This window comes from Aotus nancymaae, unplaced genomic scaffold (genome assembly GCF_030222135.1).
Source record: "Aotus nancymaae isolate 86718 unplaced genomic scaffold, 86718_ANA_hifiasm-v0.15.2.pri h1tg000011l, whole genome shotgun sequence".
NCBI classification, from domain to species: domain Eukaryota; kingdom Metazoa; phylum Chordata; class Mammalia; order Primates; family Aotidae; genus Aotus; species Aotus nancymaae.
The window spans coordinates 86,890,328-86,906,215 of record NW_026988422.1 but is presented as its reverse complement, the minus strand read 5'-3'; the positions used below and the strand labels follow the sequence as shown (position 1 = coordinate 86,906,215).

The 15,888-nt window shown below is 47.0% G+C and overlaps 1 protein-coding gene across 14 annotated transcripts in view; it reads right to left on the bottom strand.

Moving 5' to 3' along the window:
* Window positions 1–15,888, bottom strand: part of KLC1 (kinesin light chain 1) — a 68,559-nt gene that overhangs the window by 7,077 nt on the left and 45,594 nt on the right. For 5 of the 14 annotated variants that reach the window (XM_021675239.2, XM_012471165.3, XM_012471167.3 and 2 more), the window contains exon 14: window positions 8,415–8,545. The exons of 2 other annotated variants lie outside the window; for them this stretch is intronic. In XM_021675239.2, coding sequence (XP_021530914.2) covers window positions 8,415–8,545 — 131 coding nt within the window. Of the gene's footprint in view, window positions 1–1,009; window positions 2,513–3,704; window positions 3,772–8,414; window positions 8,546–9,396; window positions 9,982–10,579; window positions 10,631–15,888 lie in introns of those variants that run through there. 7 more of the 14 variants (XR_010342148.1, XR_010342149.1, XM_012471159.3 and 4 more) reach the window with 4 other exon arrangements.

Sequence of the window (15,888 nt, the reverse complement as noted above, 5' to 3'; positions counted from 1 at the left end):
CAAAACTTCAGAGCACCAGATGGGAAATGGTTTAAATCACTGCACTTCTGTGGGGGAGGGGCGAGGGTTCAAACATCAGAGACAGATTTCCCTGCTGCTTCCCTCTCTGAAACACGAACCTTCCTCTACAAGCTGCCTTCAGGGAGGCCCTCTGGCTTCTCACCCATCACACACTGCTCCATAGCCACAGTGCTGCAGAGGCCACCTCAGCCCTGAGGCCCCATAGCAGGAAGCCAGGGCAGGCTCCACAGAGGCCCCACGCAGCCTCATCTGCACCCATCAGTCTGAAGAGGTTAAAACTAAACTCCATATTCAGCCCTATGTTTATTCCTTCTAAATGCCCTTTTTCCTTTCCAGAGAACTGTCAGTAAGGGAAAGTGTCTGGGTTCCAAACTCTGCTCAGCATCCTCACAGGGAGAAGATACCCCCCCCACAGGGGAAGTTCTGGAGCCCTCCTGCCTGTCACCTGTGCAGACACAGCCCACTGCAGGGGCAGCCACAGCACCTGCCAAGGGAAGCTGGTCTACACCCCCCTTTTTTGGGGGGTGGCTTATCACAACCATCAAATTATATATATGTGGGTTTTTTTGGTAGAGACAGACTCGCTATGTTGCCCAGGCTGTTCTTGAACTCCTGGGCTCAAGAAGTCCTCCCACCTCAGCCTCCCAAAGTGCTAGGATTACGGGCATGAACCATGACACTTGCCCTTGTATGTATGTATGTATGTATGTGTGTGTGTGTGTGTGTGTGTGTGTATATATATATATATCTTTTTTTTTTCCTTCCTCCCTCCTCTACGTTTTTTTTTAAACATTTTTTTTTTAATCCCACCCACCATTACAGAACCTATCACATTTTTTTAAACATCTCTGTAGAATTTAGATAGTTCCTGATCCATCAGAATCTGCAAGAATGGAGTCAGGAGCCTCAGAAAAGGAGCCACAGCCACAGGTGGGCAGCCTGGGGACAGGGCTTGCTCCACGGGGCAGCTCCTGAGCTAGGCACTCACCCACAACTAGATGGAGCCCCGTCTCTCGGAAACACACGCCTTTTCCCAAACATGGCAGTCCTTGACACAAGATGGGAGGAAATGACATGAAACTTTTAAAGGTATTTTAAAGTCTAGCCTTGTAACAAAACCCTAGGATGCTCTGTCCCCAGCCCTTGGCCCCATGCCCCACAGGAAGCTTCCAAGGGCTGGAGGCGACAAGTGTGAGCCTCTGTGGTGCCGCCGCCTGCCCTGTTATGTGAAAGCAGCAAGCTGGCCTTTCACGGAATGGCCGGTGTTTCACAGACTGCCCCTCCGTCCTGTAGCCCAGCAGGCTGGCATGGAGGTGGCGCTTCTGAGCATCAGCCTTTGGAATCAATGCTCACCTCAGCTTCTGTTTTGTATGTTCTTTACCTATAGGTTAGTCTGCGGATGGCCCTAAGAAAGACGGCCTCAGCATTGATTTGAAAACGTTCCTGTCAAGAGTCCACCATGTTACCTCATTCTGTAAAGCTTAAGCTTTTAAAAAGTGAAAGGCACATCTCTATGGGCTTTGTGTGCAGGGGCCTCCAGGAGAAAGAACAGTGCTCAAAAGGGGTGGGCGTGGGACCCCAGGCCCTGCAGGCGCCCAGGGCCATAGGCTCGGGGACCTTGGAAACAGATACCCAGGGGATCCGCTTCCCACTGACCAGTGTCTGCTAAGCCTCAGGCTGTACTGCCGCAGATCGTTCTGAAAGGGGTACTTCACATTTCCAGATTCTTTATTTACAGCCCTTTTTTTTTCTTTTGAGACGAAGTCTCGCTCTGTCTCCAGGCTGGAGTGCAATGGTATGATCTCGACTCACCGCAATCTCCACCTCCTAGGTTCAAGTGATTCTCCTGCCTCAGCCTCCCAAGTAGCTGGGATTACAGGCATGCGCCACCACGCCCAGCTAATTTTGTATGTTCAGTAGAGACGGGGTTTCTCCATGTTGGTCAGGCTGGTCTTGAACTCCCAACCTCAGGTCATCCTCCAGCCTCATCCTCCCAAAGTGCTGGGATTACAGGCGAGAGCCACTGTGCCCAACCCAATTTACAGCCTTATTACAATATTACAATTTAAAAGAGAGTTTGGTGTTATGGCAAAAAGGTGGCAGGCAGGAAATGCAACAGCGTCTGTGAGCAGGAGCCAATCCCCAGCGTGCTGAAGCCGCCTTGGCACCCCCTGTGCCTCCCTGGGCCAGCCCAGCTGGGTGGTGGCTGGGGCGGCTCCTGGCACTAGGACTGCAGGCCGGGTAACAGAATGCTGGGGCACGGCCGCCCGGGTGTTTTGAAAAGGCACCTCCAAGGTTGGTGGACGTCACTATCTAGGAAAGAAAGCCAAGGAGTGCGGCTGGCGCCTCCGGGCAGGGCGGTGAGGGGCGTGGCAGGGCGAGGCAGTCTCACACTCAAAAGGCAGGTTACCTAGCCCTGCCGCCCTCAGTGGGCCAGGTCAGTGTGGCTGGCACTCAGAGCCCGCGAGTCTGCCAGACAATTATTTCGTTCCTGCATGAAAAAACAAATGGAAAAATTACACTTAACCAGGACTTCAAATGATGCCAGCTTCAAATGGCCTCAAGCCTAACAGTACCAGCTGCACAACTAAGTCTAGGTTGGCACTGGAGAGCCCCAGGAGTCACTGTGCATGGGGAAACTCCGAGAAACCGGAGGGCAAAAGACTGGGTCAGCTACAGAACCCTGTAAAACAGACTCTTTCCTCTCATTATTGGGGTGGTTCAAGCAAAAAGTCCAGCACCCTCCAAGCCTCTTTAGCAGCCAGTGAGAAGGAGCCTGGGGAAAAGCTTTCCAGAGGCGGCTGCCTCCCAGGAATGTTGGGGGACAGGTCGGGGTGCTGCCTGTCTGTGAGGATTAATGGATGTGGACAACAGAGAGGGCAGTGCCTGGCCACTGTCACGAGCTCTCAACACCAGCACAGGGGCGGGGAATGCCAAGTCCCAGCAGCTTGAGCTGCCGGGCACCTGAGAAACAGGCAGATTCTAGAACAGCCACAGGCACCGGCCACCCACTGACAGCCACACCAAAGGGCGGAGTGGGTGAAAACTCAGCCTCTGTGACGGGGAAGGGAGCCAGTGCTTTCAGGCACCGGCCACCAGCTGACAGCCACACAAAGGGCTGAGTGAATGAAAACTCAAAAGGCCTCTGTGATGGGGAGGGGAGCCAGTACCGTCCAATGTGAACCTGATGTGTTTGTGCAAGACCTGGACAGCTTCACTAAGTGCTCAAGATTTTAGTGTCAAAGGGACAACAGGTTAGTCGTCATGTTAATACAAGTTTTGACTACTTTTAAACACTGAACAGCTTAAGTAGACAATAAATTATTAATAATTATAAGCTTAGTAGAGGCTAAATCAAACTAATCATACAAACTAGTAACTGGTCAAGCTTTGATAGTGCTTTAACAGAATACATTAATTAGGTTACACTGTTTTTTAAATAGTTTGAGATCATCACTATTCTGAGAATGTTCACGGTGTGAACATGCCCATAATTCACGTCATCAGTGGTTAAGCAGAACATTAAAATACTACTGTCACAACTGTCTGTCTAGGAACAAACATGGCGGCATCCCCAGCCCTCTGCAGGAGCAGGGGCAGAGCGGGGGCCGGGTGTGGGTCTGCAGCAGACCTGCCAGCATGGTCTGGGCAGCCCAGGACACAACTCGGGGTAGGCTCCTTACTTGGAAGCGATCTTCAGCAGCCTTGCCACCCACGTTAAGGACATTCAGAGAGCTGGCACGCTTCATGCTGCAACCCGGACACGGACATGCAAGGACAAACGATCAGCACATCGGTCAACCAGCAACGGGAAGCACAAGCAAAGCCCCCTCCAAGGCCTCTGTGACACTGGGGGTTCTCAGGACCTTGCCTTCATCTTGCTCGGGTAACATGGGAGTCCTGGGTCTCACTCTATTTAGTGCCCAGGTGCTTCTTTTAAAGTACCATATGCAAACCCAAAGTGTGCTTATACTTGCACTTTTAAAAAGTGGCTCATCTAGACTAGGCGCAGTGGCTCAAGCCTGTGTAATCTCAATGCTTTGGGAGAGGCCAAGACAGGAGGATTGCTTAAGCCCAGGAGTTCAAGACCAGCCCGAGCAACATAGGGAGACCCCATCTCTACAAAAATAAAAATAAAAAAATTAAGGCCAGGCGTGGTGGCTCACGCCTGTAATCCAAGCACTTTGGAGGCCAAGGTGGGCGGATCACCTGAGGTCGGGAGTTCAAGACCAGCCTGACCAATATGGTGAAACCCTGTCTTTAAAAAAAAAAAAAAAAAAAAAATTAGCCAGGCCTGGTGGCATCCATCTATAGTCCCAGCTGCTCAGGACTCCATCAGAGATAGAGGATCACTTGAGCCCAGGAGGTCAAGGCTGCAGTGAGCCATGATTGCACCACTGCACTCCAGCCTGGGTGACAGGGCAAGACCCTGTCTCTCTTTATAAAGAAAAAAAAAAAGGTGAACTATCTGGGAGCAGAGGCTCTGCCTTCTGTCTGATGATTCTCAGGAAGGGAGTTCAATGGCTCATGTCAGACTCACCACCATTAAGGGATCATGAAGAGACACTCAAAAGTTCACTGCTAAAAGAAGATGCATAAATATACTGTCTATTTTTTATCTCTTTCTATATTAAAAGCAGGGAAAACAACTTTATTGTTAGTAAAATAAACTCTGAAGCCAGTATTTCTCTACTTAGACACCAAAAATTAAAGTCATGGCTCTACATTTAAAGAAATACAGGAATTTATACATATATTTGCTTTTCCTCCTATCGGGTATCTTGAAAATACCTGATGAAATAGCCTATAAATTATCTGTAAATTAATTGATGGACAGTCATAAAATGACTATCATTCTTCACCACCACCATGGATGCCTTTGAACATAAACTCACCTGACGTTTTAAAGCTAAAGCAACCGATACTGAGGGTTACTTAAATTCCGAACGTGAACTGCATGCAACGTGGACGGCGCACATCAGCATGGCAGTTCCCAGGCAAGCCAAGGACAGTGGCTGTGAGGCTGCGGCACAGGCTTGAAGGGTGACAGGGACAGCCTCACACAGGACCCTGGGATGGGGCTGGGAGCCCAGACCACCCACCCATGTGTCAGCAGTGTTGTGAGCACAGCGCCTGGCACATGGCAGACACTTGGCCAGCCCCTGCTGAACAACTGCACCAAAAGCAAAGACCTGAATTTCCTTATCCCCAAGCAAAACCCATCCCCAAAATGTCCCAACCAAGACAAAACGAAAACATCCCAATGAAGCTTGCACAAACATCGCTGAAGTCCGAAACAGGTTTTTCTCTATCTAGAATCACTCAAGAACAAAGTATAAAATCAAACCAAATCACAAGTAAATTATCATCTGACATACTCAATTATTCTTGCTATTGTTTAAGTGGCCATTAACTCTCTTCTTTGAGACGAAGTTTCACTCTATCACCCAGGCTGGAGTGCAGTGGTGTGATCTCGGCTCACTGCAACCTCTGCCCCACCCTGAGTTCCAGTGTTCTCCTGTCTCAGCCTCCCAAGTAGCTGGGATTACAGCTGCCTGCCACCACGCCGGGCTAATTTTTGTAATTTTAGTAGAGAGGAGGTTTCACCATGTTGGCTAGGCTGGTCTCAAACTCATGACCTCAAGTGATCCACCCACCTCGGCCTCCCAAAGTACTGGGATTACAGGCGTGAGATACCATGCCCGGCCATCATTAACTTTTTAAAAGAGCTACAAAAACTTCCTCAAACCCCCTTTTATGAAACGAAATAATAACTCAACGTCTCTTCCTACCACTCTCTCGAATTGCCTCGTTTGAACACGTGGCTTCAAAACCTTTCAGTACAATAACTGTTAGGAGTCAGGCCAAACAGCAAACTGCAAACACCCTGGTCCTGATACATCCAGCTCAGTGATTCTCAAAAAGTGACCCGGGGCCAGCAGCCCCAGCACTGTGGGAACTTGTGTGAACCGCAAATTCCGAGGATCAGGCACTCAGGAATTGGAAACTCAGGGGTGGGGCCTCAAGTCTCTGTCCAAACCAACCCTCCGAAAGATGTCTGAGACTACCGTCTAGCTGATAAAAACAGTTACTCCTATTTGGAAAGATTATTCAGGTGTATGCATTTTACGGGATGCAATTTCCAAAGTCACTTACAAAACATTAGTCCGTGCAAGTGTGTGCATCTATGTCACATGCTTCAGGCTAGCAGTGCTGTAGCCCCATGGACACAGACCACAGTTCTAACACCAGGGACTGGTCACACACTACTACATTTTTATCATGGCAAAGACAGAAAACACGAAAAAGCAGAACAACTCTGAGAGCTGTCATGTGGGAAGTGTGGTCCAAGTTACAGCATTCAGCACCAGAACCTCTACACTTACAAGGCTTCAGAACTTAAGCACCTCAAACAACCAGTGTGTCTCCTCCAGGAATTAAATAATGTCCAGCATGCTCTCTGTGGGGCATCATGTAATTCCTGTAGGGGATCTGAGCGCCCTGCATGACTCATCCGATCATTCCAAGGAAAGGACACCAAACAGTCACGCAGCGCTGCTCAGACCCTCTAAACGCAGTAAGAAGAAAGGTGTAATCTTTCACAGTTCATCGAGAGGCAGATAGTAACCTGTAACATTTTGGTTCTGGAAATCTGTAAACATTATAAAATAAGAGCATTATTCCAAAGCCAATTTAGAACCTATCCCCCCCTCATCCGCCCAAATAAAAGTTCATTTGTTTCATCATAGGCAATTTGCTGCTAAATCCCCATAAACTTCCAGAAGTCTAGTCTTCAAATGCTGGGAGTTTTCAGAATGAACATTCATGGGGCCTCTAAAACTCCCTCTCCGGAAATGGGCTGGAAGACAGTTATGAGAAGCTCCTTACAAAAGCCAGGTCGCTCCTCTTGCCTCGGGCCTGCACCTCTCTCACAGCCTTGAAGAGAAGTCTCCATCCACAATGGAGACTCCCACGGGGACACAAATCGGACAAGAGGGTGAGCCCCACCTCCAAGGGGCTGGGCTATCTCTGGCCACCCCGCACCCGGGTTGTGTGAGGCAGGTCTGTGGGCTTAAGTTGTCAGGGACACTGAGAGAGATAAAAGTGGACATATATAAAAATAGTTTTTAAAAGACAAAATACGCGGGGCACAGTGGCTCACACCTGTAATCCCAGCAATTTGAGAGACCGAGGCAGGTGGATCACCTGAGGTCAGGAGTTTGAGACCAGCCTGGTCAACGTGGTGAAACCCCATCTATACTAAAAATACAAAACTTAGCCAGGTGTGGTGGCACACGCCTGTAATCCCAGCTACTCAGGAGGTTGAGGCAGGAGAATCACTTGAACCCAGGGAGTGGAGGTTCCAGTGAGCTGAAATTGCGCGACTACACTCCAGCCTGGGCAATAAGAGTGAAGAGCAACACTCTGTCCCCCCTACCAAAAAAACCAAAAAGACAAAATAACAAAACAACTGATCAGGCATCTAACTTTAATATTTCCAATATGTTCTCCAGAAGAACTCAGTTTCACCATCCGAAGATGATCAGACTTCCTACTCACAGAACCTGAAGTGGGATCACTTGTAAAATAGTTTTACTAGGAATCACTCTTTAAATAAAAAGTCACTACCATTTAGAAAGTCAAAGTTACACAGAACGGCTGGCAAAAGCCTGCCTCATGAGAAATATGCCCAAGCCAGGAGCAGCTGCCCAGAGGTGACCCTGGACACCGCGGCAGGGGCAATCTGTCAACTTTGTGCACCATATTAAAAACAAAGGGAAACCTAAGAACCAAATTACTTGAAAATTTAAATGTTACTTTTCAAAAGACTCTAAGATACATGACTGAGATCTTTTTTTGAACATAGGAAAAACCTAAGGTTTTGAAAATCTCCTTATAATAAAGTCTCAAAAGTTCTGATCCTATTTGAAACCATTTTTCTCCCTATTATAATACTGTATGAGATTTAATATAGACGTAGTTAACATCTGATTTTAAAAGATTAACATTTTTAAAGAATTTAAACTAATGCTAATTTAAAAAACAAATAATGCACATCTAGAGTAAACAAGTTCAAAATGCTCAATGTTTTAATACAAATTCCAACATTTCACTGCTAAGGCTTTCTTAGAACATGTGACAGAATCAAAAAATTCCGTATTGTCTTTTAAAGGTATTAGCTCTTTAGCCACTAACAGGAAGTTACCCAATTATTTCTCAACCTATCCTGGGAAAAACCTAGGTGGCAACTATGAAACCCTCCCAGTGTGAGAATATGGGAACCACTGGAGTGTCTTTTCTGAGGTCTGTGGGTGAGAAAGGCTGTGCTAGCAGGAGAAGCGGCCCCTCGGCCAGCGTGCAGGGGAGTCAGGAGAGCTGGAAGAGATAGTTACCCGGGGTTCTTTGGCTCACTCTCTCGTGAACTTCCTCCCTTCAGCTTCCTAACCAGCTTCTCACTGCTGCGTCTAATGGAAGCCCGGAGTTTGCTAAAGGAACCACTGCGTTTTAAAGATCCAGTGCCATCCTGAAAAAAACGTGAACAAACGTGAAGCTGCAGGTGGTTCTCCCTCCCTCCCACAAGAGCCACACCGGGTGCCAGTAAGAGCTCCACCAAGGCCACCCTGCTCGCCCGCAGCTCACTGCTGACAGTCTTGCAGAAACCACCAATTACCATGTGCTTTAACTGGAAATTATCCATTTTTAATTTCATTAAAGATAATCCAGTGATCATGAAAACCTTTGGACATAAGGAAGCTCATACAAACAAAAGTGATAACATATCAAAAGCAACGTGAACCCTACTGCAATTTCGAGACAAAGCCAGCACACAAAGTCTCAAGAAAATTAAAGCAGCTCCTAGGAATATCACCAAAATCGATTTCCGCATGTAATAGACATGTAAGCATGTGGTCCTAGTAACACAGTACAGGACCTAAACCATTTGGATCTCTGACAGAGGCCCTTCCTTTTACCAGTTTTGTCTAAGTGCAATAGTTGGTGAGGTACTGTTTCCTTCAGTAAATTTTACAGAACAGTTTCATTAAATGTTAACTATAAAGGTGGTTGGAAAATTAAATAAAATGCTCATTCTATGCAAATAACTAAAAATCCTCAGACAACCTTGTAGGGAGGTGAGAGTGGCCAGCTCTCATCTTAACTGATTCAGGTATTAATAAGTGAAATACGTGGCAGTATCTGAACATGATAATTAAAAACACAGAGTAAAGAAAATGTGCATACAGCAACATTTATTCTCGGAAGAAACTCCTTGGTGAGATGAACAGTCACCCCATGACCCTCAGCAGCTGCGCCATGCGGTATTTCATGGATAGAGAGTGAGAAGTTCTACCAAGCAGACAGACACCAAGACACAGGTCAGTCGGAGTGAGTTTATTAGAAGTTAGAAAGACACAAATACACAAATCACTCAGCACTTCAAGATTAGTAGAGAAAAGCAGAATGCCCAAATTTCACACAAAGACTACACAGCAAATGCTACTGGGGCATATCCTAGGGAGACCCGGAGTCCGCTCGGGGCCCCCAGGGCTCTAAGTACCACGGAGCACGTGCGGCACATGCCTTGCTCTAAGGCTTAGTTACATCAACAGGTCACCGTCATGCCATTGCAACAACACCTTGTGTGACACTTAACTACCTGTTATCAGAGTGAACAGCTATCGCTCTTATTTTTAAAGTCGTGTATTACACAGTAAATGGATTTTATTAATACAATTTATATCACTAAGTACATATCTGGCAAAGCTACATGTATACAGAAATCAGGAACCCCCCAAAAAGGACAGCAGCACCGAAAGGAATGGCCAGTCACAGAGAGGTGCAGCGCTGACAAGATCCTAGGGGGCTGCTAGACACAGCGGGCAGCACTGGAGAGAGAAGGGAAGCTGCGGGAGGCGCCACCCGTCATGCAGGAGACAGTGTGAGAGTCACGGGCGGCTAGGCCTGTCAGACAGAAAGGAGAGAGAAAACCCACGTGAAACCGCGGCGAGGAAAGGCAATAGGCCCTGCATAACACAGCCTGGCTTACAGTATTTCTAGGTCACAAGTCTCAGCAGCCTTCTGAGTGGCTTTAGGACTGGGATGACCTTTTGCCTGCTTCTACCAGCCCAGCATAAAGCAGGTGCCGGGCCTCGGGGTGCATTTCACAGAATCCAGACTGGTCCATTCCCAATGGTCATCAAAGTAAATTTCAACACTTTAAAGATTAGCAATGTTAGAAATCTCCTTGACACTTAGTGTAAAAGGCTTTACAAGTAACTGTACGTAAGGAGATTATGCAATGAAAAACACAGGGACCAAAATAAAGGCCACAACACGGTATGACTTTCATTCTCTTAAAAACACGTTGTAGACATTTCAGAAACTTTAGGAAACCACAGACTTTAAAAGTCTACAGCACATTTTAAACATGCAGTTGATAATCCAAAAGAAAGTGAATTCCACAGGCAGCACTGCGTCCTGGGCCCTGCCAGATGGGAAAGCCGACGTCTCGACAGAGGCACCAGACGGCAGGGCCTGCGCCCCGCCCGCTCGGACTCACCATGGGACGCTGAGCAAGTCATTTAACCAGCCCGAGCTTCATTTTTCTCATCTTTAAAATGGAAAAATAACACTTGTTACCAACACCTCAAAAATCTTGGGGGGACAAGAAAATACAAGTTTTTGCTGCTCTTTAGAAAAAGGATGCTAAAATGCTACCACAGCGTCATCAAGAGTGCAGCCCTTGCTGTTCATTCAAAACTCAGTGCTGCACTACAGGTACTGTTATTTATAATACACCTGAACTAAATACTTGGCAGAACACGGAAGCTTCATTTCGCTCAGATTCCAAAAGTATTTCATGTGAAACACACACACACGTGTGCGTGCTCCCAGGAGTCCCAGAACTGGGGTCCGGCCCAGCTGCCTCCTCCTCCTGAGCCTCTGCAGACCCTGACCAACACCTAGGGCTGGCAATGGAGTGGGTGTGCCCCACTCTCGGTCAGTCTGCCCACTTCCCTGCACTTCCCACCTGAGCACCTTGGCCTTGAGAACCGGGGTAAGGCCAGCAGCTGCCCTACCCCAGGCAGATTTCCACTCAACTGGACATCACGGCCTGGGAGGATTCACTGCATTCTAACACCTTAAACAATGTATACCTCTTTACATTGCTGGGAAAGAATATTCACATTACAAAGGTGGGTTGGGTTATCTGAACAGGTAATAGTATAATGTACTCACAGTTTAAAAATAGGCAGTCATTGTTATTATCTATGTACAGCAGAATTTCATATAATTTGGTGTTTTTGAAGTTTATTTTTGGCATACTTTAGTTGTCTTACTACTGTAATTTTCTTTTTTTTTGAGATGGAGTCTAGCTCTGTCACCCAGGCTGGAGTGCAGTGGCATGATCTTGGCTCACTGCAGCCTCTACCTACTGGGTTCAAGCGATTCCCTGGCTCAGCCACTTCAGTAGCTGGATTACAGGCATGCACAACCACATCTGGCTGATTTTTGTATTTTTAGTAGAGATGAGGTTTCACCATGTTGGCCAGGCTGGTCTCAAACTCTTGACCTCAAGCAATCCACCCTCCTCAGCCTCCCAAAGTGCTGGGATTACAGACATGAGCCACCACACCCAGCCCTTAGTGTAACTTTTTCAAAATAAAAATTCATCTATTTCTAACAATATATTCCATTCCACAATAATCCTAGGTAAGAATGTAGTATATTAGAAACGTGTAGAAATCTTCACATGGGGGCAAGACGGAGAGGGGCTGCTTCAAAAGTCCGCAGCAGAGCTGGTGACCTACAGACAGACAAAGGTCTGCAGCCAGGAGACTGACCTCGGGAGCTCAGGCCCCACCTAGGATGTAGGATGTGTGATGCAGCTCTGTGTGTCTCATGGCACCGCTGTAAAGACAACTGCTTAATGATGAGACAGCCCAAGGGGCTCCCACATCCCAACGGGGACCTGGTGCTGCTGACTGACACATGCACATCACACCATGAACACGAGGTCACACGAACAGTGGTTATAGGAGGCTCAGTTTTACCCAGAAAAGGATTTATGTGTGCACAAAGCAGCTGCACTTTCAGAGACAAGACCATGCAAGAGAGCCAGCTGAGACTCACAGCAACAGCGGCTGCCAGATCTGCACACATCACATGAAAACGAGGTCACAGAAGTGCCGCTGTTAAGTAGTTTAATCACAGACCCCATGGTGTGTACCTAAAGAAGAGAACTGGACAGGCGCAGTGGCTCATGCCTGTAATCCCAGAACTTTGGGAGGCTGAGTCAGGTGGATCATGAGGTCAGGAGTTTGAGACCAGCCTGGCCAATATGGTAAAACCCTGTCTCTACTAAAAATACAAGAAATTAGCTGGGCGTGGTGGCCTGCACCTGTAGTCCCAGCTACTCGGGAGCCTGAGGCAGGAGAATCACTTGAACCTGTAAGACAGAGGTTGCAGTGAGCTGAGATCATGCCACTGCACTCCAGCCTGGGCGACAGGGCAATACTCCGTCTCAACAAAACAAAACAAAACAGAAGAGAACTGCACTTCCTTGGACAAACCACCCTCCAGGTCGAGACTTTGATCCAGACTCTCCCTGCACATTACTAGCATCTGTCACCACCTGCCTTCCTTTTCAGTTCTGTGTGACACCAACGCCCAGGGCCCACAGGGGACAATTATTAACCAACTTGCCCTTTCTTGGACTACGTAACTCTTTGTTTTAAAGGTTACTTAGGAACATTGAGAAAAACTGAGCCCAATATCTGGTGTATGTGGTTATCATAACTTAATCAAAAGTTGTCACATTCATTCCCTGCAGTCACTTCTGCTGAAGCTGTGACTGCCGAACGGGGAGCACAATGTATTTCCCTATGGTAGTAGTTTCCAACATTTTAAAAAGCATAAAAATGCCTTTCAGGCTGAGGCAGGAGAATCACTGGAACTCAGAAGGCAAAGTTGCAGTGAGCCAAGATTGTGCCACCTAACTCCAGCCTGGGCAATAGAGTGAGACTCTGTCTCAAAAAAAAAAAATACATACACACACACACACGGCCCCCCCGAGGCGTGGTGGCTCACGCCTGTAATCTCTCTCTCTCTCTCACACACACACACACACACACACACACACACACACACACACACACACAGAGCCAGGCATCGTGGCTCACGCCTGTAATCCCGGCACTTTGGGAGCCTGAGGCAGGTGCATCACCTGAGGTCAGGAATTTGAGACCAGCCTGGCCAACATGGTGAAACCCCATCTCTACTAAAAATACAAAACATTGCCTGGGATGGTGGCGGGCACCTGTAATCCCAGCTACTAGGGAGGCTGAGGCAGGAGAATTGCTTAAACCCGGGAGACAGAGGTTGCGGTGAGCCACGATCATGCCATTGCACTCTAGCCTGGGCAACAAGAGCGAAACTCCATCTCCAAAATAAATAAAAAAAATCAAAATCACATGTTCTCATTATAAATATACAACAAATTACTCTAATAAAACTAACAAGAACAATAAAGCTACCTTTATAAAACCCAAAATTTGAAATCTGATGTTATAGATAACAGGTGTAATTGTTTGTTCGGCTTTTTCTTTTTTGAGACAGTCTTGCTCTGTCACCCAGGCTGGAGTGCAGTGGCGTGATCTTGGCTCACTGCAACCTCTGCCTCCTGGGTTTAAGGGAGTCCCCTGCCTCAGCCTCCCAAGGGGATTACAGATGCCTGCTACCACACCCAGTTAATTTTTGTATTTTTTAGTAGAGACAGAGTTTCGCCATGTTGGCCAGGCTCGTCTCAAACTCCAAACCTCAAGTGATCCACCCACCTTGACTTCCCAAAGTGGTGGGATTACAGGCATGAGCCACCGCACCCGGCCACAGGTATAGTCTTAACATCTACCTCAACACCTAATTTATTTCTCTGTTCTATCTTGATTGTATAATACTGAAAAAATTCTTGATGCACAAAGTAAGTGGTGACAGTGGTAACAGTCTGCTTTGCAAACTCAGGGAAATCTTCACTTAAACAGAAACAGCAAGAGAAACTTTGTTCTGACATCCGTATAAAGACAAACTAATGCGCTGACATGCACTGTGTTACTATCTAAATCAAACATTTAAAATGGGCCCCTTTTAGTGTCTCTAATTATCCCTCAATAAAGTTGATTAAAAATTAATACCTTTGTGCATACTGCCTTCACTGACTTTTAAAAAATAAGAAAGGTGTAGAGCCGGTCGTGGTGGCTCACGCCTGTAATCCTAGCACTTTGGGAGGCTGAGGTGGGTAGATCACCTGAGGTCAGGAGTTCAAGACCAGTCTGGCCATCATGGTGAAACCCCATCTTTAAAAAAAATAAATAAAATAAAATAAATAAAAAAATAAGAAAGGCGTAATTTGAAAATAAAATCAAAAGTTGGTCGAGTTCAGCATTCTGCCTTCTTAGAACCTTAAGAGTTGTGGGGAGATCAGGCTGGGGCCCAAGGCCTTCCTGTGAAGATTCTCAGGCAGCCTCAGCTGCCTGCCCAGTGAATTCACTCGCTTTATCCAAGACTCCGTCTGAAGAGGAGGCTGCCTCCATGCAAGTTTAGGAACCACCGCACTGGACAATTTAAAACTCAGATTGTTTTGGTAGATCACCCGTAGCCAATGCACCCTGGGGTTAATTCTATCAAAGCTGCAGAACTACCAAGTATGCTGCTCAGGAAAGGGACACATCGGAAACATCCTGCGCATGGCCTATATAATCAAGTGTCCAAAGTGAGAAAAGAGGCGCAGAAGGAGGAAATCAGGAGGCACGCAGAGGAGCAGCTGCTTTCACCTACAGCAGCAACAGCTCCAGCCGGCGGGCCTCACGGGGACACCCGCCCACGGACCCCCTGCAGTGGATACAAGCATTCTCCTTCATCTCCGAGTCCATCTTTAAGATGACAACAGAGCTCTGAATTGTCACAATTTTATCATCAGATGATTTCATGTCAACATGGACCTAGAAATACTGTCTCAAGAGAAAGTTCCTCCAGAACTTCATTCAAGAGGATCACAATCTGCACCCTGGCTCCTAGAGCCTAGATAAAGGACTTGCCCTTCTGTACGAAGCATGCAGTAAACAACCACCAAGAGAAGAGTACAGTACACAGTTCCGACAGGACGCGGGCGAGAGTGAGGCCTGCGAGTCAGTATCTCAGTTTTAGACTGCTGCCCAACTAGGGTTCAGTGGGCAAAGCAGATGCTGATTGGTTGTCTTGGCACAGAAAAAAAAAAACAAAGCAAGAAAGCTGCCAGATAAAGACAAAGAGAATGTTCTCCCTCAAATTTTGGCTACTAACATTTTTTATAAAATATTTATTTAGAATGCTAGCTCCTACCAAATTGCTACAGCTATAGAAAATCCTAAAGAATAAAAGGATTCAGAAACTAAGACACATTATAAGAAAGCCCAAAACGATATTTGTTTGGGGCAGAACATCTGTATAATTGGAACTAACCGAACTGCACTATGGCAACTTCGGAAAAACAACTGTGCCCCTAGATTAGTCAAATTCCGCCTTCAACTCTCCCTGACGAAAACAAATACCAAAGACACCAGCTTGATGTATTAAAAAATAAATCCATGTGTTAAAAAATTCACTGGAGAAAAAATGTCCAGAAGGCTACGGTGGTCTTTGGCAGCCACTGGATAAACGGCAGTGGTTAGGAATTTCCAGGGGCAACCACCAGGAAAAAGCAGTGGGGGTGCCTGTGCAGCCTCTCAGCACACGGCCCGCTGGTGACCTTGAAGAGCCCCAAAGCCCTGGACGCCCTCTCAGGGGAAATGCAGGGTGCTCAGGACTGAGGCACAACATCAAGAGAGCAGCCAC